The sequence below is a fragment of the Nipponia nippon genome, unplaced genomic scaffold (genome assembly GCF_047370975.1).
Source record: "Nipponia nippon isolate SJK-2023a ecotype South Korea unplaced genomic scaffold, ASM4737097v1 scaffold_9, whole genome shotgun sequence".
NCBI lineage: Eukaryota > Metazoa > Chordata > Aves > Pelecaniformes > Threskiornithidae > Nipponia > Nipponia nippon.
Window position 1 is genome coordinate 6,016,707 of NW_028262413.1, and position 26,687 is coordinate 6,043,393.

Below are 26,687 nucleotides of genomic sequence, written 5' to 3' on the forward strand. Positions count from 1 at the left end.
CTTAAAAAAAAGCGCCTTTGTTGTTATGCAAATGAGACACACCAGATTAAGGAGGCTTATTTTACCTGAACTGGTATTTACAATAATTCTCTGTACTCTTGCTGTCATATTTTTGTCTGCAGTGCCCTTGTCTTGCTCTGCAAGATAACTCCTCACCTGGACCAGCTCTGTCACGCAGCACTGTGGCTCTGCCCAGCCTTGGCCCATGCTCATGTCCACCCACACCCTCTTTCCTTTACCTGTGAGCCCCATCCATCCTCAGAAGGGCCCTCCCTGGCTCTGTGCCTGCTAACGGAGTATCTCAGAGCTTCTCCTGCAGCATGACCCTCTTGCACAGGGCTGTTTCTCAGGGATGCTCCCAATGCACTGGTCCAACTGCGGGTCCCCAGGATGCTCAGTGCAGGCACTGGGGTGGCTGTGGGACCCAACACCGGCTGGAGAGCCCATCCCTGGGGCTAAATCGTGGTGTGACCATGGGCAAAAAGCCCAGATTGGAGTCTGAGGCTCCTTGCCTCTCTGCTTTGCTGATGCGGGCAGTGTTGGTGGGTATGACCCGGCCCAGCAGAGAGGTGCTGCCGTCTGTGAGCTGATGGGTCATCCCCAGCTGCCCTTCCCAGTTACCACGGAGCCTCCACCAGGATTTTATGAAATCCCACTTTATTTCCCCAGTCTCCTTGCAAGAAGGAACATCTCCACTTTGCAGCAGAGTTGGACTGGAGATCCAGTCAGGTGAGTAAATGGAAGAAGGCCTCTCTCCTCAGAGCAGGATACTGTGTAAACCCTTCTGGTTTGGGGTGTTCACTATGTTCTGCTTTATTTTGCATGCATAAATATGGTGTTCTACATGTGACGGCCATCTCTGCAGGCTGTGTTTCTGGTCCTTGAAAAAGCAATATATTTCCTTTACCTTCCTGCTGGAGCCTTAGCTGCAGTTTTCTGCAGCTGGGTGAATGACCGTGTTTGTGTCTGTCATCAATTCCACAGTCTGTTATTTAAATTACAAAGCTCATTCTTTGCATCAGTTTATGCACAGCAAGTTAGCAATCTATGCATAAAGTCCCAGCAGGCAATGATTGTCTCCTAAGGAAGGCAGAAGTAAAGGCAGCCCACTGGATTGACGGAAACGTCGCTGAATTCAGATGTGTTCCTGGAACAACTGGTTTCCTTTCGAAGAAAGTTGCCGTTAACACTGTTGCGACTGAGCATAGGTGAGCAGGGTGTTGAAAATTAGGCTGCCAGCACAATTACCATGTGGTGTAAAAAACCCCCAGTGTCATTATGGCCTCAGTAAAAACAAACCCCAGACCTGAACAATTATGCTAATTCTGCTTTGATTTACAGCAATGATAACCAGCAAATGCGCTGCTGGAGCTGCCTGATGCGTGTGCCGGAGGAGCAGGCAGGGATCTCATGAGGATTTCTGCAATGTTTTTCCTTAATAGTTCATTATGGTGTGGGTTCTGGTTAGCATCGCCCCCGCTTCAGGCATCTCCTCCAGCCGTGGGTAAGGGTAATGTGAGCCCACTGACTCACCTTTACTAGCAGGGGAGAATGTGAGTGTAGGGAGTTGCACCCTATGAAATGAGGTATCGGTGAGCTGGCAAAGGAGACAATAGAAAAGCCCCTTTCTTTTTCCTATTATTATTATTATTTTATTTTTTCTTTAATTGCAGACCATAATAGGGCTGCTCTCTCTTTGGCCTGGGTACCTGCCAGGCAGGGAGACAGAGGAGGCTGTTTTAGCCCTGCTTTGCCTCTGCGGTGTGGCCTTTTCAGGACACCGGCAGCAGACACTGCAGCCTCTCAGATGTGCAAGGTTGAGCTGTGCTGGCCCTTCCTCAAACCCTCGAGCAGCTCCAAGAGCCATCCCCTGCCCCACCAACGCTTGCTGGAGCCAGTGGAGCCGGCGCTGTTTACCCGTGAGCATGGTGGAGACAGCAAGAGCACCTTCAGTCCTCCAAAGGTGCTGAGCCACCTGGATTTTTGAGCTTACTGTGGATAAAAAGGCTATTTTCACAGAGATTGCTGGTTAAACTTTCAGTGGATAAAAAAGGAGCTAGAATTTAAAAGCAACTGAGCCCTCCCAGGCTGTTTCCAGGTATCCTTGCAAGGGAAAGTTTCGGGGTCTTGCTGTTTAGCTGGCAGGGACTGAGGGGTGTATGTATGTATATATGTGTGCATGGATATTTTGTATCTATACCCACAGGTTCACGCATGCATGGGCAGGAGAGATGCCATGGAGGCTCTGAGCTCTTTCTGCGCGCTCTGGCCGGGCTTGTCGAGGCAGGCAGCACGGGGCTCGTGCACGTGCCAGGCTGGGGGTCCGCGTGGGTAAATCACCCCAGCGGTGTCACCTCCTCGGGCCACTCTGGCTAAAGCCTCTGCGGGCACAGGCACTCTTGCACAGTGCTTGTTTTGCAGTGCTGCCCTAACCGAAGTTCACGGTCGCTGATCTCTGCAGGGTTCAGCTGTAATCGGTCTTGCTCAAATAAATCGGAGGAAGAGGCTCCTGCCCTGGAGACACCACAGTGCCAGCAGACAGGGAGCATCATCCCCTGGCCACGCTGCAGCTGAGCCCGCTTGCCCGTCTGCCCACCTCGGGTAGTGCTGAGCATGTGGAGGAGCCCCCCTTAATATTCCGTGAGTAATTTTAAGCCTTGGAACAATTTGAGTCCCTGGTAATGGTCTGTCTTCTTGCAGCAAAGCAATCTGGGTAAAGCTACCCTTCACTCTCAGGCTTTAAAGTGACCTTTTTTTTTTCCTCTGACATAAAGGTAAAATCACAGGAAGGAATGCGATGGTTTTTTGTTGTTTGGGGTTTTATAATGCAATCTCTTTTGGCTGTTGTGAAAGTTACACTCGCTGGACGTAGCTCCTGCACGCTTCGCCAAGCAGTCTCTGAGTGATAGGATTACAATGGCATGTCTTAGTCTAACGAGTTTAAGCACAGTTATTATTTCTAAATAAAAATGAGCTATTAAGTGCTATCAAACTTCTACAGAAATTATTAAAACAGTGGATGAAAAACATTATAAAAGGCTGAACTCTCACCTGGGAAGCAGCACACAATGCAAATCAATAGAGCTGCATTTCTTTACCGCTTTATTGACTCACAAACACGCGGCTTGTAAGAGTCCTTCAGGATCCTCCCCCCTTCACAGCTCTCTTATTTCCAAATACCACTAGAGGAACATTTTTTTCCTCAGGGTAATTGCATAACTTCCTTCTGTTTCACACTTAAAAGGCACCCGCGCAAGTCAATGGGCATGTTTAGATATCTCTTACCCTTCGCTAATGATGTTCAGTAGATCAATCAGGGGGAGAGAGTAATTTCTTTTTTTTTTTTTTTTTTTTCCCCTTATAGAGGATCTTGATCTTTCTCTGAGGGGAATGACCTTGACTTGGTAATGCAGCTAAACTGGGAAAGCTGTTTTGCTATTCAAACTGAATTTAGACTAGTGAAATAAATAGTAGGCAAAAGAACAAATCTTCTCTCTTAAATAAATGTAAGATATTAAGACCTGGCTTTGTAATGATTATAGTCTAATACACAGCTTGCTGAGAGGTGGTATTTTTTTCTTTTTTGCCTCTGTCTCTAACCTTGAATGTTCCATTAATCTCTGTGGAAATGCTTCCTTTTTGCTATACATTTTGTGCACACAAAGAACAATTTAAAACTTACATGGCATGGTCAATCAGAGATACCTAACTGGCTCTTTGGAAAACATGAATTGTGCTTTTTTGGTTTTTGTTTTTTTTTGTTTGTTTTTTTTTTTTAATACAAACACAAAACAAGTCAGTGGCACCACATTAATCATTCAAGCCGATTGGAAAGTCTCCAAGCACTAGCTGAGTTTAAAAACAAAAACAAACAAAAACCCCACACACTTTGATAAGAACCAGCTGGGAATGAGATTTCTTTTTCCCCCCTAAGTTTCAAAAAGAACAACAACAAAAAAACAATTCGAAGAATTGGCAAGAAAACAAATTGAACTATCATGGCCAGTTGTAAGGGCCATGCTTTGGCTCTGGAGAAACGATTCATAAATATTCATCAGCCTGGGGAAACATGAAAAACAGGATTAGACTTATTCATGGGAGTTCATCTTTAGGGTCAATGCTAGGGTGAGAGAGCCAAGACAGGCAAATTGCAGTTTTATAACATATTTCCTGGGACAGACAAGATCGGCTGTCTTCTCCCTTAAAAACAAAAGAAAAAAAATCCTCAAAAGACAACAAAAAAGCATTTTCATTTCTTTACACAGCAGAGATGCTGTCTCAGCTCAGGCCTGCCCCACGGGTGATGCACACCCCATGTTGCCCGGCGCCGTGCCATGGGAACAACGATGGCTCTGGCTGTGTGTCCCTAGGGCTCTGTGTGGCGTGTCCCCAGGGATGGGTGCTGATCTCTCCCCACAGACAGCGGCACCACTCCCTCTGCTGTGTTTGCCCCTTCTGCGGCTGCCTTGGCCCGTTCATATGCAGGAGAGTCCCCTGTGCACCTCAGCACTCCGTGCTGAGAGCCACATCCAGGCAGCGTGTGCTTGTGGGGCATGAGTGCCCGTGGCACAATATAGCCCTGTATAGCCATGGGGTTTTTACTGTAGGAAAATATCCTAGTTTTGAAGCTGGCAGGATTGCTCCTGAAGTCCTTCCACACAAAGTCAGTGCACAGCGGAGAGCTAATGAGCTCCAAAGGCAGATAGGATGGGAAGAGTCCACGATGCTTCCAGGAACCACCCCCAACTTACCAGGGGAAAAGAAAAGGACTGTGACCTCTGGCAAGATGGTCAGGAGCATGAAGATGTCCATATGTCACCTATCCGCTAGAGGCTGAGATGAAGAGAAACAAGTTTCAGGGAAATGTAGCCAGGTCCAGGTGATAACTCAATATTGCAGGACTTGGAGTCACTGCCTTCCTCTGCTTCCAGGGGAAAGACTGTTCCTCTGTTTACTCCTGCATCCCCTGGTTGCCTGTTTAGAAGGTGACATTGGTATTGCCTGTTGCCAAATGTACGTGTAATTTCTTAGCGATTGCTCTCCACTGCCGGGATGAATGGCTATGTGCTGCCATGAGGCACAGACTGATGTTAGCAGCAGAATTACGGAATCTGTGAGTGAGCCCCTGTGCTCATATTAAAGGAAAAAATACAGCATGAGCATATGCAACATACATTAGGAAATCTAGCAGACTGATGACAACTAGAACCAACTGAAAAAATCAGACTTCCACTTACCCACCCTCTGCAGCACACAAAGTTAATCGTGCTCTAATCCTGCTAAAGTGAGTGGATAAGTGATTTGAGTGACTTTATCCATCATCAAGTCAGGACAGATACACCATTTGTGATTCTTACACTTAAAATCATAGAATCATAGAATAATTTAGGTTGGAAAAGACCTTTAAGGTTATTGAGTCCAACTGTTAACCTAGCACTGCCAAGTCCACCACTAAACCATGTCCCTAAGCACCACATCTACCCGTCTTTTAAATACCTCCAGGGATGGGGACTCAACCCCTTCCCTGGGCAGCCTGTGCCAGTGCTTGACTGCCCTTTTGGTGAAGAAATTTTTCCTAATATCCAACCTAAACCTGCCCTGGCGCAGCTTGAGGCCGTTTCCTCTCATCCTATGGCTTGATACTTGGGAGAAGAGACCGACCCCCACCTCTCTACAACCTCCTTTCAGGGAGCTGTAGAGAGCGATAAGGTCTCCACTCAACCTCCTTTTCTCCAGGCTAAACAGCCCAAGTTCCTTCAGCCGCTCCTGATAAGACTGGTGCTCCAGACCCTTCACCAGCTTACTTGCACAGATGGATATAGTCCTCAAAATCTGGTAGCTGGGACAAGGTGTCAGGGCCTCACTGCCAGTGCACCTGAACTGGGAAATGCAATATACCTTGCAAAGTGTGTGTGGGGAAGTACTGCCGAAGAGTCTTGCCAGAATTTGCACAGGTTTTGTAGAGAAATCAGGCAAGGATGAAGCTGAATTTAGGAAAACAATAGCTATAAATATTTTCTACTTTGCTATAAGCAACAAAACCATAGAAGCAAATTGGTTACTCTGCAGGATCCAGCTGTTAAATTATCAGCTTTCCCAGCTCCAGTGGGAAATGCTTTGCATCGTAGTAATCGGGATACTGCAATAGTGCCTTGCATTTTTGTCTCTTCTATGTCTGCAGAGTCATTCCCTCCATCTTTTTGGTTATTGCTGTCATCTCTTGTGCCTTTTAACATGCCAGAGTAACTCTTAGCAGAAGCACCAGAGGCTGAGGGGAAATTGGGCTTTCTCTGCCTGAGCCTTTTTGTGCAGGGTTTGCTGTTTGCTGATTATTATCTTGAACAAGCAGAATCCTGACAAACGAAGCATGGGAAAGGGGCACTTGCATTACTTGAGCTTTTCTACCTTCCCCAGGTTGTTTTCCTCTGCTAGCTGGGTGACAAAGATACAATCACGGTGCTTTAATACTCTTGCTTTGGAGCGAGGGATTTCCAGCTCCCCAGGGTAGATTTCACCGAACAACTCTGAGCTTGCTGATGTGGGAAGGCAGAGGCTGCAGGACAGGCTGTGCTATGCTACGGCTTTTCTCCATTTCGATTAGAGCTCATCATGTGCTGAGGATAACTTGCTGTAAGGGGTAACCAGCCCACAGTAAGGCGGTGCCAAACAACTAATTGCTCTTTTATTGTAGGAAGACTTGAAACTCTCCTTGGTAGTAGGTCACCCTGCATCTGCCTTTTATCCCAGCGCAGGTGTCCCGCATCTGTTTGGGACAAGGGCCATGGAAGCAGCACCCCGACCCAGCCTAACGGGGAGCTGCTGGCTTTTGAAGGGCACATGGCTGCTGTTTTCTCCTCCTGCGCACTCAGGCATTTCAGGCACTACCAGCCACAAACAGGGAGTCTGGGGCCCCGTCCCTCCCTGCTCTGCACTTGCTCCAGTCCCTTGCTGTTTTCTTTTTCTTGCCCTGCATTGATACTTCCTTCGCATTTCTGCTAGTTCTCAATCACCAGCAGCCAGGGCATTGCAGCTGTCTATATTTTAACTTCAAGTGAGTGGCATCTTTTCTCCTGGCAACAGGCTGCCTTGCTTTCTTCCCCTCTCCTTCGATAAAAAGTGACAAGTGCTCCTTCACAGAGCAGCGCAATCAAAGGAGCCACTCAAAGAGAGCTGACAGTAAGTTGTGCACTGGCTGCAAGCTGTTTTACCGCGGGATCGCTTAAATGGAGTTCGCATCCTTCCCATCTCTCTCCCTCTTGTGACAGTGCCTTGCACCCTTTCTGATGAGATCAGAGCTTATCTCATCAGGGCTTATCTGAATAATCAGCTCCGGGGTTTCTAAACCATCTCAGAGGGATTTTTGAGGTTCTGCAAAGCTTTCCAAAACATGGTACGATGCAGCCAAGAGCTGTGCCAGGGGGCTTCGTGCCCCGCTCTGCCCCTCACCACCCTGCTAATGGCTGGGTCAGCACACAAGGAGCTTTTCTAACCCTTTCAGGATGCACTAATGTGTGTCTTCAGCACTGGTTCAGGCAATCACAGATGCTCTTTGGAGGGAGGATCACATCTTACTGAGTGCCAGCACTGACTTAGCAGCAAGGGAGCCTCTCAGCAGTGCTGCAAATCAATAGCGTCTGTAGTTCTCCAGATTCCCTGGAGCCAGGGAGTTTACCTCTCCCTTGTCTTCATCTTCAGCAGTCTTCCTCAGCAGTGATGGGCATCTATTACCCGCTGTCTCAGTGCCAAGCATTTGCAAGCCTGTGTCGGAGGCACCTGGCTTGAAACTGCTACTGTTACTGGTAGCAAGCTGACAATGAGCATCTGTGTTACCCAGCGTAGCTCTGCTCTCAGAGGGGGCGTTTGTAATGGCTGCTTTTACAGCACAGCGGTCGATTCAGCAGACGTCAGTGTAAGTGCTGATGGTGGATATGGCTGCTCCCCTCCGCTCGCCACTGGGGATAGGGGGAGGGCAAAGTCAGTGTGACAGGAGCACAAGCTTTACATTAAATGCATGCTTAAATCCCACCCAGGGTAAGGCTGCTTTCTGTAACCCAGCCTTGCAATTAGGAGGGGGCATGACTGCCGTGGCCACGTGTGCTGGGACAAACCCATCGCTGGCGTGGAGGTGTCAGCAGGAGGGTTTGGCACTATTGCTGCCCCAGCAATGGAGGGATGGAGGGTTCAGCAATGGCTCTTTGCCTCATGCTTAAATTTATGTATGCCTAAATCCCACTAAATTTAATTTTGATTTGTTTGGACCAAGTGCATTTTAAGAAGTTTTGAGTTCAAACAAAGGCGCCAAGTCTTCCAGCCTGGCCTGCCGTTTCATTTTGGCTTGTTTTCCTAGAGATGATCCCGATAACGTGCACTGGAATACAGCATTTTTCCAGGAAGGCATCGGTCTCAATCTTCCTGTGTTTTGCTTTTTTTTTTTTTTTTTATTAATTGTATCTACAGTACGTTTCAGCGAGTTATCACCTTCACTGTTAAATATTTTTTTTTCCTCTTCTAAGTTTAATGGCTGCGGCTGTAGCTAACAGATGTACGTTGATAAGAGCATTAGGAAGTTCAGAAAAGTACTTTGCAAGGATTCTCTTTCTGCTGCTGTGCTAATGAAACTGAAACACTGTTCCTGGCAGTGGTCTGTGTAAGATAGCTGGACTTTTTACATTTCATAATTAGTTTCTGGATGATTATCTATTAATATTTTCATGCTTGATTCCATGCCCATGTCTGCTTTTGGCCAAGGCCTCTTTTGGCCGTCTTATTTTGCATATTTGGACTAAGCTGCTGAAGAAAACACTGCTTTTGCTGAAATCAGGGAGACTGTTTGCTAAGTAGACTGGGGTAGCAATTTGGGAACTTCGATAATTAGTCATTCGTTTCCAGAATTCTGCTTTATACGGCACATAAATGTGAAGTAACCTTTAGGAATCCTCTGCAGCTTTGACACCTAATATCAAACTTATACTTCGCAACAGGATGGCGAATGTATAATTTATGAGCTAGTGAACTATCTTTAATTAAACCAGTATTTTCTAAATTTTGACTTAATTTAATTTTAATCTAACAGAAAGAAGCAATCTGAGTCCAGACAAAGTTTTCGTGAAATACCATCCTTGTTCTCTGGGAGGCTTTGAATCAAGTAAGATAGATGATTTTAATTTCCATGTTCTCAGTGTAACACTTGGGGTCAATGTTTGCATACTTATCATAGGCAGTTTACCATTGACAACCACTGTAATTGTTCAACTTTTCCTTGGTGAAGACCTGATTGACTATTATGCGCTGTATTTATTATGTCTCACACTAAAATATAGATGATTGATTATTCCATTATTCTATTGACCAAGGCTGTAACAAGGTGTGACAAATATGTGCCATTACCAACTGAGGAAGGTAGTGCAGTCAGGTAGGACAATTTTAATGTGTACGACTCTCTGGAAAGCTTTAGCAAACTTTCAGGACGCTGTATTTAAAAGACTTTATCTGAATGAACGTTCTTCATTTCTGCTCGGTACTTTCTAAGGATAAAAAAAAAAGATAACAGGCCCTGATCTGAAAGGCTTAGAATATGATTGAGAGCCCACTGGAGCCAAAGGAAATTCTTCCAATGGCTTGCTGGGCTTTGGCAGGGTCCTGAGGGTAATCTCTCTGTTTACTTCACTGAGAGTTTTGTCAGACCCTGAACAAAATCACCATTTGTTAACCGCATTAAAATGTGAAGGGAAAAAAAAGTGTCTTCCGTCACTGATGTAGCACATTGATGTGAATTATGTGCACATATCAAGGGGACTTATAGTTGGAAAGAGAAAAATCCTGTATTTTAAAGCTCTTTTTCTGCAGCTTGGTATTTGAAATGCTTAATTTAATTATCTTTGAACTCCTTTGTTCCTCCTTAAAATATATCATGTTTAATTTTCATTTTAAAAATCATGCATTGATGGACACAGCATTGGGGATCATGGTAACAAAATGGTGTTGAACCAGCTACTGGAAATTAGTAGTAATAAACAATGCATTTGCTACCAGTCTGTCATATTAATTAGTCTTCAGAATGTGTCAGTGCTTTTCATTTGTATTTAACGTTGCCTGAGCTTACTGCCAATTAAATACAATGTTGTTATCAAATCAGCTCACACGTGATTACATTGGATTAATGTGGTTATTTTCTTTGATCCACTATAATTAAAAATCACAGTTGTGATTTTAAACAAGTGTAAAAGTATAATCAGTTTGCATACGCAGCTGCCTTTTTCTTCTAATTTACTTTAATAACATTTGCCTCTAATTAACAGTTGTGGAAGTCCCGGGCCCTGTTTAGCAGCTCAGAGGAGACAGCAGCATTTTGCAAGCGCTGGAAGAAGCGCCGCGCACGCCCGTGCTCTGTTCTCGCCCTCTGCCCAGCTGTGATGAGCCATGTTTTTGAGCGAGATCTATGGCAGTTCAGTCCCCAAATCCTCAAGGAGAACTCATCAGCCTCGAACCGAAAGAAAATACCAACTTAAAACTCAATACCATTTCCCAAGAAGCCTGACAGTTGAGTCTAACTAGCCACCTGCACCGTGCTTAATTCCCAGGGAGGCTTTAATCTCTGCGAGCACTGTAGCGGGCTGCGCCGTGCAGCCTCCTTGTGGCCACAGGACCAACCACCCCAGCAGCTCAGCAGCCAAGAGGCATACAGAGACACGGGCTCGTGCAAAATGGGCAACAGTGACATGCTGAGAAGATGCGAATGCCCACACGCCGGCCCAGTCTATCCAGCCCTGGCTTTTCAGGCTTCAGCTTTTCACTGAGCGGGAGCTCTTCGTTTTGGGACCTGCCACCCAGCAGGGGTAAGGAACAGGTGAAATGCCACAGCCCCAACCAGAAGGACGTTGTTTCCCATCACTACCCACTCCTCTGCTGCTGACAGACAGGACCCAGACAGCAGAAAGGCTGGAGGAGACTGCTCTTCTGCTGGAGCAGATAGAAGTAATTAGTCAAATCACTGCAGCGCAGAGAGGGACGCTGGCCTATCTCCCGTCAGGCAGCAAATGACTCATTGCATAACAACTTCAGTAAAGGGGCATTTTTTATTTTTTTTTTTTTAACTCTTCCACTTTCAGCAGGGAAACAAAAAGAGATGAATTTTTCAAAAGGCCACCAAGGCTGTTGTTTGGGAGCTTCGCCTCCCAGGTCTCCTAAGGCCACTGAGAAAGTCACCACCTGAACAAATGTCATCAGCAGTCAGTCTGGTAGGGATGGAGACCAAAAGCACTGCTGCCTCTTCAAGAGGCGTAGGCATGGTGAGCAGCTGGTGGGTAGCTGGTGAGTTGTTATTTACCAGCCTGATCGACCCATTTATACCACGTGTGGACCAAGTGGTGCTGGATCCTGCAGGAATTAAGGCAGCCCTGGATGCTCACCACCTCCGACCACCCAACCCCTTGTAACCCCCTTGTCCATACCAGCCACGGGCGTAGCGCACCGCAAGGACATCACCACTGTGCAGCCCCCCAAGGCACTGCTGGCTGGAAGAGCATTTTCCCAACAGGCAGAAACAAATAGAGAAGTGCCATCATACTTTCTGCATCACTTGCAAGTGAGTGATGAGTAGTGAGCCCCATGTTTGCAGAAAGTTGGCCACTTCAGCTGAGTTTTACCCACTGCCGTGCTTCATCAGATACCATTGCAAAGGTCTTCTGCACTGCAGGAGGCTGAGTTTGCCTGTCCCACTGTGTGCCCTTCCTTACCAGTTCAGAAAGCAGATGAGAAATAACTAAGCAAGGAATTAAGCTTGAATGAGTGGAAGTTAGCGAAACATGAACCATGCCTTGCTGGCCCTTTGGTAAGTAATGCGCAGTGTTCTGCTGAGGTAGGGCTCTTTGTGCACATAATAAGTAATGTTCCAGTGAGATGAAACCTCAGGCTCCTGATTCAGCTGATATTTCTGGCAAATTGTTGACCTATTGCAGTTTATTCAGGATTTTTCTAGTCTTGGTAGAGCGGCTCTAACAGCGACAGATTTGTCATGCTGTTTCTAACAAATATGCAGCTTTTGTAACTCTGAAAGTTATAATTTCTTGAAGCACCCCAGATAATAATTGCCTCTGTGCTCTGCAGTAGCACTCTGTGTTTATAGGCAAGGAAGAGAATTAATTAAATATTAATTAATAGGATTTAATATAGCCAGTGTTAGCTTGTGTCATAGAATAACTCATAGGGACAATTTTAATTTCACCTGACATATGTATATTGATGATTTCTCCCCTGGGCTGGAACCATAGGACTGTGCGGCTGCGCCACGGGTGGGGAGAAGGGCAGCCTGGCTAATGAAAGGTGGCTGCGGGGAAAGGGTTCAATGGAGCCATTTGCCACCTGGAAAAGATGGAAAAGGGAAAGCAGGGAAACGGCCCTTCTTTCTGTTCACCTTGGGAAGGAACAAATGCAGAAACCATCTCCTTGCCTGGCTTGGATGCAGTGGGCTTGATGGAGAAAATACTGCTCTTTTAGAGCCGTTTTCCCTGCTTTATGGTAGCACAAGCAAAATTTTAGTCCAATTTTGGATCTGTTAAAATTTGGAGGAATTTTCGGAGTTCCTGTGAAGCTAACAAAACGTAAGGGCATTGCTTGTGTCAGTTCAAAGAGGAGATGTGACAAAACCAAATGCTAGCGTATGCTTCACCACCTATTAAACCCAGTAAGAGGCTGCGATCAAACCCCTTTTCGGAGTGTTGCTAAAAGGCTTTTATTAGCAGAGAGATGCAGCCTGTGGGGACCTGTCATACGGATGTTTCCCTGACAGGGGTCAGAGATCAGACAAACTACTACAACGCTGTACATCCAAGTTGTCTTTCAATATCCTTTGGCCTCACATTTCTTGTCACATTAAGGCTTTTCTCCAAAATACTTGTTTAAGGTGAATCTTAGGCTGGAGCTTGTACAAGCCCGTAGGTGTGCACCAGCATTTGGGCTTTTGGTGATTTTGGGGGGGCTTGTGATTGCAGCCCTGAGGTCAGGCGGTGCATGGCTCACCCTCGGCTGCTGTGGGGTGGATCTCCAGCCTAGCTGAGCCTGCGTGGGTGAGGATGCTTGCAGACAGCTGAGGTCTTGGGAATTACTAATGAAACCAACTGCTCTGCCAGCAAACTATCCTGGGTCCCCCACTGGCTGTGTAATTAAAATGGGGACTGGATGGGTGTGAAGTTAATGCTGTATACATAATGTATCTGTCCCAAGGTAAGCCTTCACATCTGTTCTCTGTAAAACTGTAAGTGCAGGATATAATTAAGCGAGTGAGAAATAGTTTGAGCAGAACGCAGCGTTGTCCACCAGCCGCTCAAACCGCCTCTCGCTGCAGCAGCACAGCGAGTCTAACCAGCCAGAGTTAGAGCTGGCATAAAACCAGGCTGGAGGTGCTGGTGGTTAAAAACATTTGTGGGTTTGGCTTTTTTTTTTTTTTTCTTTTTTCCCCTTTATTCTGTCATTGAGTACAAGGAGAAACTTCAGTCTGTAAATGCCACCGGTTCTCCATTTCACACTGACGTTCCCAGGGACAGCAGAACTGCCTGTAAAGTGTCTGTCACCCAATGAAAATTGGAAAAAAAAAAAAAAAAAAAAATCTTCCAGGCTTCTGCACATCCATGTCACTCGTAAATAAGCTGTCACTTAACCCTTGCCTGCCCTCCTCTTCCTGCTGCTGGAGTTGAAGATAGTGAAATGTTTGCCTCAACACTGCCGCTCTTCTGGGTGCGGGCAGTTGTGGGAGAGCTGCAAACCAGATTTTTCTGTCCCGGGGAAAAGTACTTTTCCTAGTGTTTTAGCAATGTGTCTGGCAGTGCTTTTATGTTGGGGAGCCAGAAAGGCTCACCCAAAAGATTTGCAACCATAGCCAAACACACAACTACCCACCCACGCTTTTCTTCCCGCTTCACCTGTTTTTTTGTTTGTGAGTTTTTTTTGTTAAATGTCAGTTTTCTTGTCAGCCCCCAGCTGGGGTTTTGATGTTTTTTTCCTCACTTCTTTCAGCAGGATCCCTTTGTTGGAGAAGAAGAGAAATGCCACAGTGTGACAGCTCCTCTTTCCCAGCCGGGGCTGCGCATGTGAGGAGGGGGCTCCGGCAGCAGACGGGCGCACGGGGGCTGGACAGACATCATGTCTCCTGGCCGGGCTGGCGGCACGAAAGGAAAGGAAAGGTGTCAGGGAACCTGTCAGGCCCGAAAGCGGCAGCCAGTGGATTTAAAAGTAAAATGTGCAAACGTGTTGTCTGCACACAGGCGTTTCTCCTGGCGCAAGGGCTGGTGGGGCTGCCCCGTAGGGCAGAGCAGGAGGACGCCACGCGCATCCCGGGCACTTTTCTCGCCCACCATCACACCCCAGCGCTGGCTCCCCAGCTCCTGTTTTGCCAGGGTTTCTCATAGGTTCATGGCATGAATATTGTATACATATTGCAGGAGTTTTATCCAGTTACACCTGACTTAATTTACAAATACACACACACTTTTCACGTATAGAACTCTGCAGAGCTACAGGGAGCAATATTATTCCTCTTCTCCTACAATTTAGGTAATCTTTGGTGATAGGTTGCTGATTTTCTGCACTAAGTATTTGTGCCAGCCCTGCCTCAGAGAGCCCCACCTGAGCAGCTTTTCCTGCTAATGGTCCCAGAGAGAAATGTAAGATGCTCTGTGTGTGTACGTACTTAGGCATGTATGTGTGTGTATGTGTCCCCTATCTATATCGATATCGATATCTATACCTATATCTATATCTCTATATCTATATATCTATATCTATCTATATATCTATATCTATATCTATCTATATCTCATGTTGTCTAGGATCATTACAGGATATTATCTACATCTTTTTACGTTTCTATCTGCCAGGCAATAAGCAAGAATTATTAAAACAGGGCTGCTTAAATGAAAGCAGTTGGAGAATCGAGTTTTCATTACTAGGCTGCCAAATTACTTGAACGATTGCCTCACCGTACCCCAGGCCTACCCAGGGGCTGCAATTGAAATGTCATAAACTTTTTTGTGTGTTTTTACTTATTTATTTTTTCATTCATTCATATGCACAAACAGATATACATAAAAATATATGTATATATGTGTATTTATAAGCACATATATTTATATATAAAGACCTTTTAAAAGACCTTTAAAAACATATCTTCTAAATATATATATAAAAGTATAGCAATATAAGTGTACATAATGAATAGCATTAGAATATAATATATATTTATTATTATATAATTGTACTTAGGATATTATAAAATATGCATGAGAATATATATATATAATTTAATATTTGTAGTATATGTATATATAGTTATTTATATTCAATTTATATATTATATGCATATATACATATTCATATAAATATACATACATATGCACAGATCCACATACAGTCCTTCTAAAGGACCTTTATATACTTATATTTATGAGACACATAATAAATATGTAAATGTATGTATAATATGTGTCTCTGTATATATAGAAAGGTCTTATATATACATATATGTGTAAATGTATGTGTATAAAGGTCTTTTAAAAGGTCATTATATATGCATGTGCAACCAGCATATGCATATAAATACACATAGATACACACTTTTTAAACATAAAAATTTTTTTTAGATATATAAAGACTTTTATATATAAAAACCCAAAAATTTTCTATGTCTATCTATCTATATCTGTATATCTACATCTATCTCTCTCTGTCTCACACATGTGTTTTGCTGGGAGGGCTGTGGCCCTGGCGCAGCTGTGCTCAGCAGCGGCCGCATCGCCTGCCCGGGAGGTCTGGGGGCAGCCCCCTGCCCCGCGGGCTGAGCAGCGCCTGTGCCGCTGCTGCTGCCCTTCCTGTCCAGCAAAGTGCGACTAAGTGCCTGTAGCATCTTGGTTTGAGCTTGTGCCTGATCATTTGTATTTGTTTCTCTATCCCTTCATGCCACTCTATAGGGAAAGGATGGGACTTACTTCCATTCCCCCCCACCCCAGCCCTCTCAGCATTTCCAGGCATCTGTCTGTGTTTAGACCTGATAAACATGAAGTGTGCTGAAGCTTGTCCTAGGGGAGACACACAGGTGTGCGTGCACGCACGCTTGGGGCTCGCTGTCTTGCAACTGTTAATTTTCCTCCCTTGTTCCACTGAAAATCGTTACCTCAACCTAATGAGTCACTGCAGAGAGCGGCTGAGCATAGCGTAGAGGCAGAGCCCTGCTCCAGGGCCAGCGGTGATGGCTCGGTCTTTGGAGAGGAGACTGAGGGATGGAAAGGGATGCTTTTCTTCTCGGCTGCTGGATTTGGCTAGAAACCCTCTGTTTAGTGTTTACAGCACAGATACTTACTGATGGTTTGCTTATGATCTGCAGCCTGGTTTGTGCCAGGAGAGGTCTGGGATTCAGTGTTCCCTTCCCTTCTGGTTATGGGGCTCAGGGGGGGCTCGCAAGTGCTGCAGGAGGAGACTGAGCCTGTGGGCAGTACCTGGAAAACTCAATTTAGCTGGGGCACAAACATCTGTGTAGACTTAAGGCAGTGAGACATTTATGCCAATGTGCAGTTAGCTAAAGTCGTTGTGTTGATTTTGTGCTCCCTGGAAAGACTTTTTTTTTTTTTGGCCTTTTTTTTTTTTTTACATCTCTGGCTTGAAATTTATAAAGCGCTTGATCATCCGAGGAGCTGTGCAACTCTGCCATCTGCACCATCGCACGGCGAGCAGGCGGGAACAGGCCACCTGCTTCGGATCTGGAAAGTGCCTCTCAGTTTAAGGGGAAAAACTTTTAGGAAGGAGCTGGAGGCAGAATTGGATGAAAAATGTCTTGTTAGAAAGGACACAAGGAATTAGCAGAGTCTAAGTGGCACGAAGAAGGAAGACCTGGCAACAAAGCCAGCTGTGTTTAATAGGTCAGGAAGGGAAAGGCTGAAGAGAGACTTGCCAAAAAAGCACGCTTAGGTAGGCTTTGGAAAGACTATTCAAATGCACAACTTCTACAACCACAGGGCAAGAGAAAGACCAAGGAGAGGAGGCTGGAGGGCTGCTGGCTGGGTAGCACAGGGTAGGCGTATATGGGCCAGAATGATGTTATGTGTCCTTTTCCTCAAAGCAGGAGAAAGGCCTAGCTTTTGGATGAGGAGGAGGATTTGGAGCATGGGCTATAGGCAGCGTGGCAAAGGGACTGAATGCAAAACTGGAGGTTGAGATGTGCAGAAATGAAATCCCAAATCCAACAGCCCACATCAAGTTAGGTTTTATGGCTTCCGATTGCCCAGTGGGAACTTGCAACAGGGTTTTTTTTTCGGTATTTACATACGTTGTTGGGTTTGTTAGGCACCTAAGGAGCAGGCTTGGGTACCCAACAGCAGAAAGTGGGCAGTCTCTCTCCTGGAATTTTGAAGGATCTGGCCCATGGACCCACAGGTGAGTGCTTAACAAGTGTATCAGCTCAGGGGTGGGACTGTGTATGTCGAGTGTGGCAAACGTAGTGCATCTATTTAAAAAGAAGGGCTTACTAAGTGAACACGGTCCAATACTCAGAGCTTGGTGACATTTTCTGAGAGAAAGACCATTTACAGAGACATGAAGGCAAATGGGATAAAATGCAACATGATTTACCAAGCAAGATTAACCTGAAATCCCTAACTGATCTTGCAGATAAAGGAAATCCAACAGTTCTCCTCCTCCGGGATTTTAGTGAATCCCCTGCCTTAGTGCTCTGAATATCTAACGTTATAAGCCATGCTGGAGAAGATGAGGATTAATTGAATACCTCAGAAATGGGTGGGGAACCGGCTAATAGGCCCCAGTAATGGTGAAAGGAGAGGTTTTTCAAGGACTGAGCTGAAGCTTACTTTGAGCACTATCTGTCTTCATTAAGGGCCTCAGCAGAGGAACATGGGTGTTTGCTGATGGTACCTGGTGAAGAGGATGGCACAAACTTGGACGGAGCTTCAGGACATTTTAGTGAAAAGACCTGGAAGACTGTGAGCGCACAGAAGATCGAAACCAGCTGGTACAGCATGGTAGGGGTCACCCGATTGTCCCCCAAAAGCCTTATGGCAAGAGGGAGCACACTCAGCTCGTCACACGTGGTGTGCTCTCCTGCGGCCGAGGGCACTGGGCTGCCCAGTGCCCTGCTCCGGCCCTGTGTCTGGAGGCAGCCGGAGCTGCACACTGGATGCCGTCAGCGGCATAAAGCTGTGATATAATTGGGCAATGCTGGGGCTATCTGTCAGCAGACAACCACTGCCTGTGTGGGATGCACCCTTTTGTGGTACACATGCACCTGGTGCTCCAGAGCTTCCCGTGGAAATGCTGTATTTTAGCGTGTAGGAAGGTACATACAGGAGACTAAACTGGCTGATAGGAATATCGCTCCTGGGAAAAGCATGTACCACTCAGCCCTGGAAGGTCTCTGGGGAAAAGTAGGGGTGCTGGTGGCATCACACCTGGCTCAGCACCCCCTTGTTCACAGCTACCAGGGAAACCCGTCACAACCGCGTTCGGGGTTCTCTGCTATGCTTCTCCTTGCTGTCACCCATCTCTTTGCATGCCTGATTTCTGACTAATGTAAATACCCATCCCCTTCTTTAACATAATGAATACTAATTCCTTAATATGTGTTATTTTCTACTGTATCTCCATTTCCCTGCTATCTGTCTTAAGAGCGCCAACAATTGCTATCACCGTTTGTCTGCTGTGTGTATATAATTAGAACAGTTGTCTCAGGTAGTTACTTTTTGCTTCCTTCAGTTCCTTACTCTGCTTTGTGCTACTCTGCCTCGTTGGGGTTTTTTCTTCATTTCAGGCTCTTTGGAGGAAGTTTTCAAAGCAGGGTGCGTGGCTTTTAACTCTACCGCCCATTGAATTGGAGGCCACCAGCTGCTAAACCCTCTAAAACCTCTGAGTTTGCTAAAAACTCCTTAGTAGCCGCCTCTCTCTCATTCTCCATTTCTTCATTCTCTCCCTGAGGCTCTAAGTGGAACATGGTAAATGCCATTTCTGCAAGTGAATTGCCTGGTTGAGAACATTGCCTGGCTGATTTTATTCCCTCAGGGCTGCCAAGCGTCCGGCACTCCTGGTGCTCAGCTCACCCCCAGCATGCCCAGGGAAGGGACATGCAGGAGCTGGATCTGGCCAGCCCTCACCTTTTGCTGACATGTCCTACCTACATGGAAAACAGCATCTGGCAGTGGGACATGAAGCCATCCTCGCTGCAGCAGCAGGGAAAGGAAAACTCCCAACGGCTGAGGGATTCATGCAGAGACACAAAGCAAACCCACATCGGAGACCTGGGACGTTCCCGCTCTCCTCAGCCACCATGTCAGAGTTTGTCTTGAAAGATTTCCTTTCACAGGTAAGTATCTGTTTAATTACAGCTATTGCAAAGACAGTTAATAGCTGATGAACACACCAGTATATTTTAATTGAATAAATTGAGCACACTGAACAAAACCACAGCTCTGACCTTTCCTGTAAGTGAACTGTTAGGACAAGGTTTTCTGCATTCAGAGCCCAGGGAAACCGTGGAGGGGACCACCCATTGCTGTTAATGGATAACCACCCTTTCATGGCAGCTCAATAATAGGCTGCTTATGTCCAATTATTTTAATTTCATACAGTCATTGTTCATATTGGAGCGGAAAAAAGTGGGAGGAATGATCTAGCTAAAGCAGAGTGCTCCAGGTTGCACTGTCTCCTCCAACCACTCCAACCTCAGTCATCCCGCAATAACACTTTTGTTACCGCCTTGAAGGTCTTGGGTGATTTAATGCCGGTGGCTACAGTTTGTCATTGCGATGGGACAGATCTGTGAACTAACCACCCTCTCCTGCCCTCCAGGATCATGACAGGAAAAAGCCAGATTTATTCTGGATGCTGGGATGCCGGGAACTGCTGGCCCTTTGCCTGGGCGCAGGCGCTGCAGGGATGCGGGACCCACACCCCTTACCATCCCCTCGCCCCAGCCAGCTTCTGTCTTTATTGATTTCTAAGGAGCACAAGCTTGTGATTAAAGTTTGCTTGTGCTTAGGTACTTTCCTGAATTGACGCTTGGGTCCTTACTCCAGCAAAAACTCTCATTGATTTGTGCTGGAGCACAGGCTGAGTAAGCCCTCAGGGACTGGCTATATATTTGCAGCATGGTGCTCTTCAGACACATGACAATTTCAGGGCAATTTTGTAACATTAAAACAGCATTACCAGTGTGTCTTTAACTGGCCATAAATAGAAACCTTGACTTGTCTATAGTGGTTTGATATTCCAAGCTAGGCAGGAACATTCAGTCCTGGCTCTCAATCCGTTTTATCACCAAAAAGAAATTTTGTAGGTTAGATAAGTCAAGAGCTTACTCTTGCAAAACTTCAGCCCGTGTCTGTGAGCTGCGGTGAGGCTGCATCTAATATTCAAGTGCAGGAAGAAAAGGGAAGGCTCTTTTTTAAGGCTCATTAGAAATGGCAAAAAGATAAAAAAAAGACCAACACCATTTTACACTTGTAAAAATACCCCTAGTAGATTCATATTTTTAATCTTCAGTACAAAAGCTCCGTAACTACAGCAAGGCATTAGTTTCTGATGAGTAGCTACCTTTTTTTTCTATAGCCTCTGGCATTAAAGCTCTCAGTGAAAAGACATTTTAGAGCTAGTTCAGGCAGTTCATTTTCTGTCAATCAACTCTCAGGCTGGAAGTATAAAGGCAGTAACATGACAAGATTTCTATTTTAATATCTTTACTCTTGATAAGATAATCCTAGAGGAACGGTGGTGATCAAATATTTACAGGCAGCGCTCACTGGCACAGTCTATTGTAAAATTAAATACACAAAATTATGTGGGGATAATGTTAATGTTGTGATATGCGGACAAAAGGCAGCGCGCTTGAAATGAAGGTTAACTCTTAATTTATCCTCGTCTGTGGCAGGGACCCGCGCTGCTGGAGCAGAGAACAGAAGAGCAGCTTTCAGTTCGCATTTTGTGACCTTTCTCTGCTTTTCAGTAGCTTATTTGTTATTTAAACATATTTGTGTACTTAATGATCTTGATTTTCAACTATGTATTTGTGTGTGTATCCTGTGTGTCTCCCTGAGATGCACTGAAGGAGTAATAATGCCGGGTGAGAGCAGGACTTCGCACTGAACCCCCCCCCTTGCCCCACTGCGAGCCCCGGTTTGGTCTCAGCCCTGGTTTGGGCTCCCTGGCAATGGCCAGTGTTGGAAGAGGCCGTGCCGAGGGGGGGGGGGGGGGTGGGGTGGGGGGGCGCAGGCTGGGGGTACACAGAGGGGCCTTGCCAACTTGCTGCATGGGTCAGAGCGAGCGGTTACCTCCAGGGAGCTCTTCCTATGCACCCTGCAGATGTGCACATGCCCCAAAACAGACAGATGTGCCCAAATCCCTGGTTTTACAGGCCACAAGACTCACAGCAAATGCACTCAGGGAGAAACCTTTGTAAAGTGGATTATTTATTTCCTTCCCCTTTTCTCTGTGAATCCCTGGTGTGCGGAGGTGGAATATGCAGTGACCCAAAGGCCCTGTCCCTGCCCAGCCCATCCTGGAGGACCGCTGGCAGCACCACAGCATGCTGAGGGCCCTCTGCCACCACTTTTTAATGCTGCTCTGCTGAGGCTCAGCCGGAGCCCCAGGAAAATGAAGCGCTGATTTAGGCTGAAAGGCCAGTGCTAGCTAATATGGGAAATTACTCCAGCAATCATCACTCTTTCTTTTTCTGTCACTATGGTGACAAAAGCCTGAGCAGAAGGAGATAGGGTGACACAAGTAAAGAGGGACATAGCAAATGCTTGGAAGCTGCAGCTGGTTCAGGGGCAGAGGCAAGGGGTCGATAGGCAGTGCCCGATAGCTGCGCCGGAGCTGCCTCTCACTGATGGTTGCAGCTGGGTCCCATGTGTGCATACAGGGGTTTGCAAAGCGACACAAGTACTAAGACCATGTTACACCAAGTGCCACGGTCATTGCAGCTACCACAGGCCTAAAAAAAAATAAAAATAATAATCCTGGCTATATAAGGCTTTTATGCCACAGATTTAATCCTAATGCATTAACCACTGATTTTTGCACCTCCTGCCTCAGCAGCATGTGTTATTTGCTGCTTGCCTTAAAGACAGGGTCTGCAACCAGCCTGCCTCCCCGCATTTCGGCTCTGAGCATCGTTAGAGGACACAGCAAGGAAGCCCACTCTTTCCAGCCAGAGCAATGATCACCTGTGACTGAGGAACACGCGTCAAAAGGAGGGAGAAGGCACAGGGGATGTGCCTGGAGGCAACCCAGGACTGAGAAGAGCAGCTGAAGGCAGGCCAGCGACTTGCTGCTCGGCCCCTCGTCTCTGCAGCACTGCTGGTCTGGTTTACCCCAAGGCCTTTCCAGCACCTTCCTTCTCCCCGTGAACAGAGTCACGGTCACCAGCTCCCAGGTACCTAAACAGCAGCCTTTTGAGCTGCACAAGGAGGGGGATATCTTGCAGAAACTCTGAGGAAGAAGCGGGGCAGTGGCAGCAAAAAGTGCAGGTCCAAGGACATCTCACCCAGGAGTCCCAGCTGGAGAAGGTGCCAGGGGTTGGTGCCCGTCCTGCAGCGAGACTCCTAGCCCTGGGGAGCGGGAGGAGCTCGCCAGCAGACCAAACAGCATCCAATGGCTTTGCCACTTTAAGTGGGATTTTTATTTTTATTTTCTTTTTATTTTCCTGGAGTCACTTTCTAAACAATGTGGTAGGGAGGAAAAAGTGAGGCACAGGCAGGATCAGAAGAGGGTGCTGGAGGGAGCAGTGGTGAAAACCCTCATCCTGAAATGCCAAGCCAAACATCCCCCCCTGCCCCAAGGTTTGTGTTTTTTTTTTTTTTTCCCAAGAAGAAAAATTGCATTTTCCAGACAGTTCTATTCATGAGTGATTGTGCGGAGCTCTGCTAATGGGCTATGCCAAGCTGTGGTCACCCTACAGAGCTATTGGCAGGAGAGGTGGCAAGTTGGAGAGGACTACAAGGGAACTCTGCATGATATTTTTTGATGAGCTGATTATTCAGAAATTTCACAAGATCTGAAATACATCACTCTGTTCTGAAACCCACAGCCCTGCCAACACACAGGACAGCTTACATGAGCAGCAGCGTTTTCTTCTTCGCAGCGCTGCTGGCTCGTACGTTAGGCATCGGATGCAGGAATCGGACAAGGCTTTTCAGCAGCCATCGACCACAGTGACAGCGAGAGATGGGGAGTGGATAGAAGGACACAGAGAGCTCAGATAGAAATGATTTAGGTACTTTCATGACTGTCACTATGTGTGTATTTGGGCTTGAAAGTTTTTCATTAGCTCTGTGGGTACTGGGGCATTATGATTTTTATTGCTTTACTGCTAGGGTGTGAGATCATACCCAGCTCCTACATGCATTCAGGTATTTTTACTTCAAGGCAGGGCTCAGTCCCCAGCCACCTTTCAGGGTGCTGTCACAAGCCAGGAGCTGACCTTGACTCGCCTCATCCCAGCCAGAAGCCTTCGTCTTAGATGTCGTCCTGAGTCTGCAGCCAAGTCAGGCTCCCAAAGAGACCAAATGGTCATTTTCCCCTCTCTGCAACGTTAATTAAAAGCAAAACACTGTGTTATTTGAGCACAGGATCAAATGAGAGCCTGATACCTGGGGGAGTGGGGTGCATGTGTGCTGGGGGAGGTTACAAGCAGCATGGAGCCAATTTCTGAAATACTGCACAAGGACTTCAAGGCGCTGATGTGGCACGTCTGCAGCCCATCAGTCTGTCAACACACAGGTGCCTTTGAGCTACCTGGGGTGGCGCCAGCTCTCCCGTGGAGGACCAGGGGCTGCTGCTGGGAAGGACACTCCTGCATCTGGAGCAAGAATGATGCTGAATCGCTGAAAGGTAACTAAAAAAATATCCTCGTGCTGTACTCACAGCCTTCGTTGAAAGCATTGTAGAATAATACCTGCCTGCCTTAGTGCAAGCAGATTTGCCACAGGACGGATTAGCCACTAAGTTGCTTTTCTGCACGAAGAAATATAATTGCAGTCCAGATGAGCATTCACACACTGGAAAAGCAAGCAGGGATGTGCAGAAGCTAGGTGCCCGTGACCTTGCACAACACAGGCCCAGGCTGCTGCTATACCAAAGCCTTCAGAGCCCATTCCTAATGTTTTTGCCCAGCTCCAAAAATGTACATGCGTGAGCAGATGGCTGCCAGGTGGCTTTCAAACAGGACTGTACACCTGGGCTGCCTGGCATGGCAGGGGCCCAGCACATGGGCTGACGGTGTCCCTGTTAGCTGCGTGCTCCCAATAACCCGGCCGTTCTCCTGCCCACAGGATTACCCATGCTCGAGGCTGCTCTTCTGCAGTTTCTCTTTCAAGGCAGGCAGGGCAAAGAGGGCACGTGGACTCACATCCTACTCCCAGGCTGGTCCTACAAAAGTCAATGAAGAGCACTGTGGCTGAAACACAGCTGTTTTGCTAATGAAAATAGAGGCGCACAGGCACAGCCCACTGCAGCCCCTTGGAGGAACTGCTCACTTCAGCAAAACAAACTTTTGGTAATCAAAAAAACCTGGGAAACTTGCTTGTGTATCAGGGCAGGGAAGGAGGGTCCAAGGCGTGTAACAGCGAGCACAGTTCGCTCTGTCCTGTTATGAAGCCACCCTGTTGGGACCACTCCACTTGCACCATGTCCATCTCAGCCCCTGCACAGGTGGTTTTTCTCATGTTTTCCGCTTTCAGTAGCGGAGCTCAGCACTCTGCAGCACCCCCCAGCCCAAAGGCCAAGCCCTGGGCGTGACCCCAGCGAGGGCAAACAATTGAGGTTGGAAAGGATGAAGTTGGTTACGAAGACCATCAATGCCTTCAGCACAGCAGATCCTTGCATTTCCAGCAACTGCATCTTTGTATGCAGTGCCCTGCCTGCAGAAAATTGAGTGTATAGGAAGCGTATGAATGATCCAGACACCATCCTCAAGGCTCAGGCCTTAAGGAAGGGGGGGGTTACTCCACACACTGCTGCAGGATGTCATGTACTTCATGATCTGCCTTTTCTAATCTCTCCTTATCTCTCACTCCAATCCTTTCTCATGTCCCTCATCTATTGCAAATTCCCTTTTTAAGCTGGAGCGAAGCACATAAATATTTTCATGCTGCATAAATAGGTTGTTTTGTGCATAATGCCACAGGAGCCTTTTTTTTTAGAAAACAGGACCTTTAGTGCTGTGATAACGGCCTCCTCATTTACAGAAATGAAATCTTCCATACAGCTCAGCACTCATCTGCTCAGCAGCCCCCATGCAAAATGGCTGGTGCAGCGCCCGCTCATCCCAGGCTACAGAATTAATACAGTATACTCCGTACTTAATAGGAAGCCATTGAGCATCAGGTTTGGAAATACCTTGCAAATGTAACTGATGCTCAGGTTTTCCTTTTAGCACTTACCTGGCAGCACAACCATTGTCTTCTTTCTATGTGAAATCACAGCTACTTTAAATATTAAAGCGCAAAAGAACAACCCTTTGTGTTGGGCCATTTGCCAGCATCTTTGACCACCCTGACTACTCACCTTTTCTTCTCTGTCACTTCTTGCCCCCTGACCTTCATTTTGTGTTTATTTAGCCCTTCTTCAGGGCCTAAAAAGTGCAGACACCATCAAAATGTACTTTTCATTTACTCTGCATGGAAAAAGAAACAGTGTTAAAATCTCTACAGTTTTTAAAAGGGCTAATGGAAGATGTTGGTGGTTGCACTGGGTCATGGTAAATCTTTGAATCAAACTGGCTTTTCAGCAGCAATATTTTAACAGCACCACAGGAAAACCTGGAATCAAACAGCAGTGATTTTGCTCTAGTGTTTCTATTTATATTTGGCCAGCACAAAGACTTCAAACCAATGGACTGAATTCCTCTACAGCATATAGCAGAGAGAGACTTAGGGAAAAGTATACGAGTTCGTCCATTGTGCATTTTCATGCTTCTCAGGTCAGGTTGCAACCCTTTAGGACAGACTATTTGGGAGCATTTTTGTTCAGGACAGTGACCCCACTGTGCTGCCAGGCACACAAAGCACTGCCAGGCTCTGGTTTGGACCTGACCCTGACCTCCTCAAGCCTTCAGGGAGACTCTGCACCCTACGGCTCCCCTCAGCATGGCTCTTATTGAAAGACTTGGCACATTTTATTTTCTATCCTGAGTTCAGGGGACACAGAAAGCTTCGGTTGTTGCTTCCCCGCAATTCAAGAGCAAGATTACAGGTGCTCTTTTCATACGTACCTTGCAGACTCATTGCTTCTCTCTTCCATCTGTTGTTTGACTTCTTCGTTACACGTTAGCAATCAACAACTAACCCATGGCAGGTTTCTTCCTGCGTGGGGCTCTGAACACGGCATTTCTTGCCGAGGGAGCATTCCGCACGGGTGGCTCCCACTCGTGGTGTTTGTTGCCGCAAGCAGGACATTCGTGCCAGTCTAACCCTAATGCGATTACTATCCCATTAGCAGCTTTACGTGTTCATTGTGTTTTGTATCACCTTAAGCTCCAGAAGCATTGTGACAACACATTAAAAGGTACAGAGAAAGGAAGGATCTTAGGAAGCGTTATATTTCTCGTTGTACAACCTTACCTGACAAAACGGTAGCTCTCCAAGTTTATCTTGGCTAGTCTGCAACAAAGCCTAGGGTTTTAGGAATTGTCATGCTGCTAA

At 46.5% G+C, this 26,687-nt stretch overlaps 1 protein-coding gene across 6 annotated transcripts; it reads left to right on the plus strand.

Annotated features, from left to right (window-relative positions):
- The first annotated feature begins 340 nt into the window (after nucleotides 1-340).
- Nucleotides 341-26,650, plus strand: LOC148050079 (uncharacterized). 6 transcript variants are annotated; one of them, XM_087744931.1, is made up of 10 exons: nucleotides 341-729; nucleotides 1,058-1,208; nucleotides 2,462-2,640; nucleotides 9,074-9,145; nucleotides 10,299-10,835; nucleotides 14,011-14,177; nucleotides 17,329-17,418; nucleotides 17,876-18,010; nucleotides 19,054-19,354; nucleotides 22,112-26,650. In XM_087744931.1, exons 6-10 carry the CDS (start codon nucleotides 14,137-14,139, stop codon nucleotides 22,205-22,207), a joined length of 663 nt encoding a protein of 220 aa, XP_087601057.1. In that variant the 5' UTR covers nucleotides 341-729; nucleotides 1,058-1,208; nucleotides 2,462-2,640; nucleotides 9,074-9,145; nucleotides 10,299-10,835; nucleotides 14,011-14,136; the 3' UTR covers nucleotides 22,208-26,650. The 6 variants fall into 6 exon arrangements, with proteins under 6 accessions (XP_087601057.1, XP_087601061.1, XP_087601056.1 ...); XM_087744935.1 differs by having other exon boundaries at nucleotides 341-1,208; nucleotides 14,011-14,657; XM_087744930.1 differs by having other exon boundaries at nucleotides 341-1,208.
- The last annotated feature ends 37 nt before the right edge of the window (nucleotides 26,651-26,687 follow it).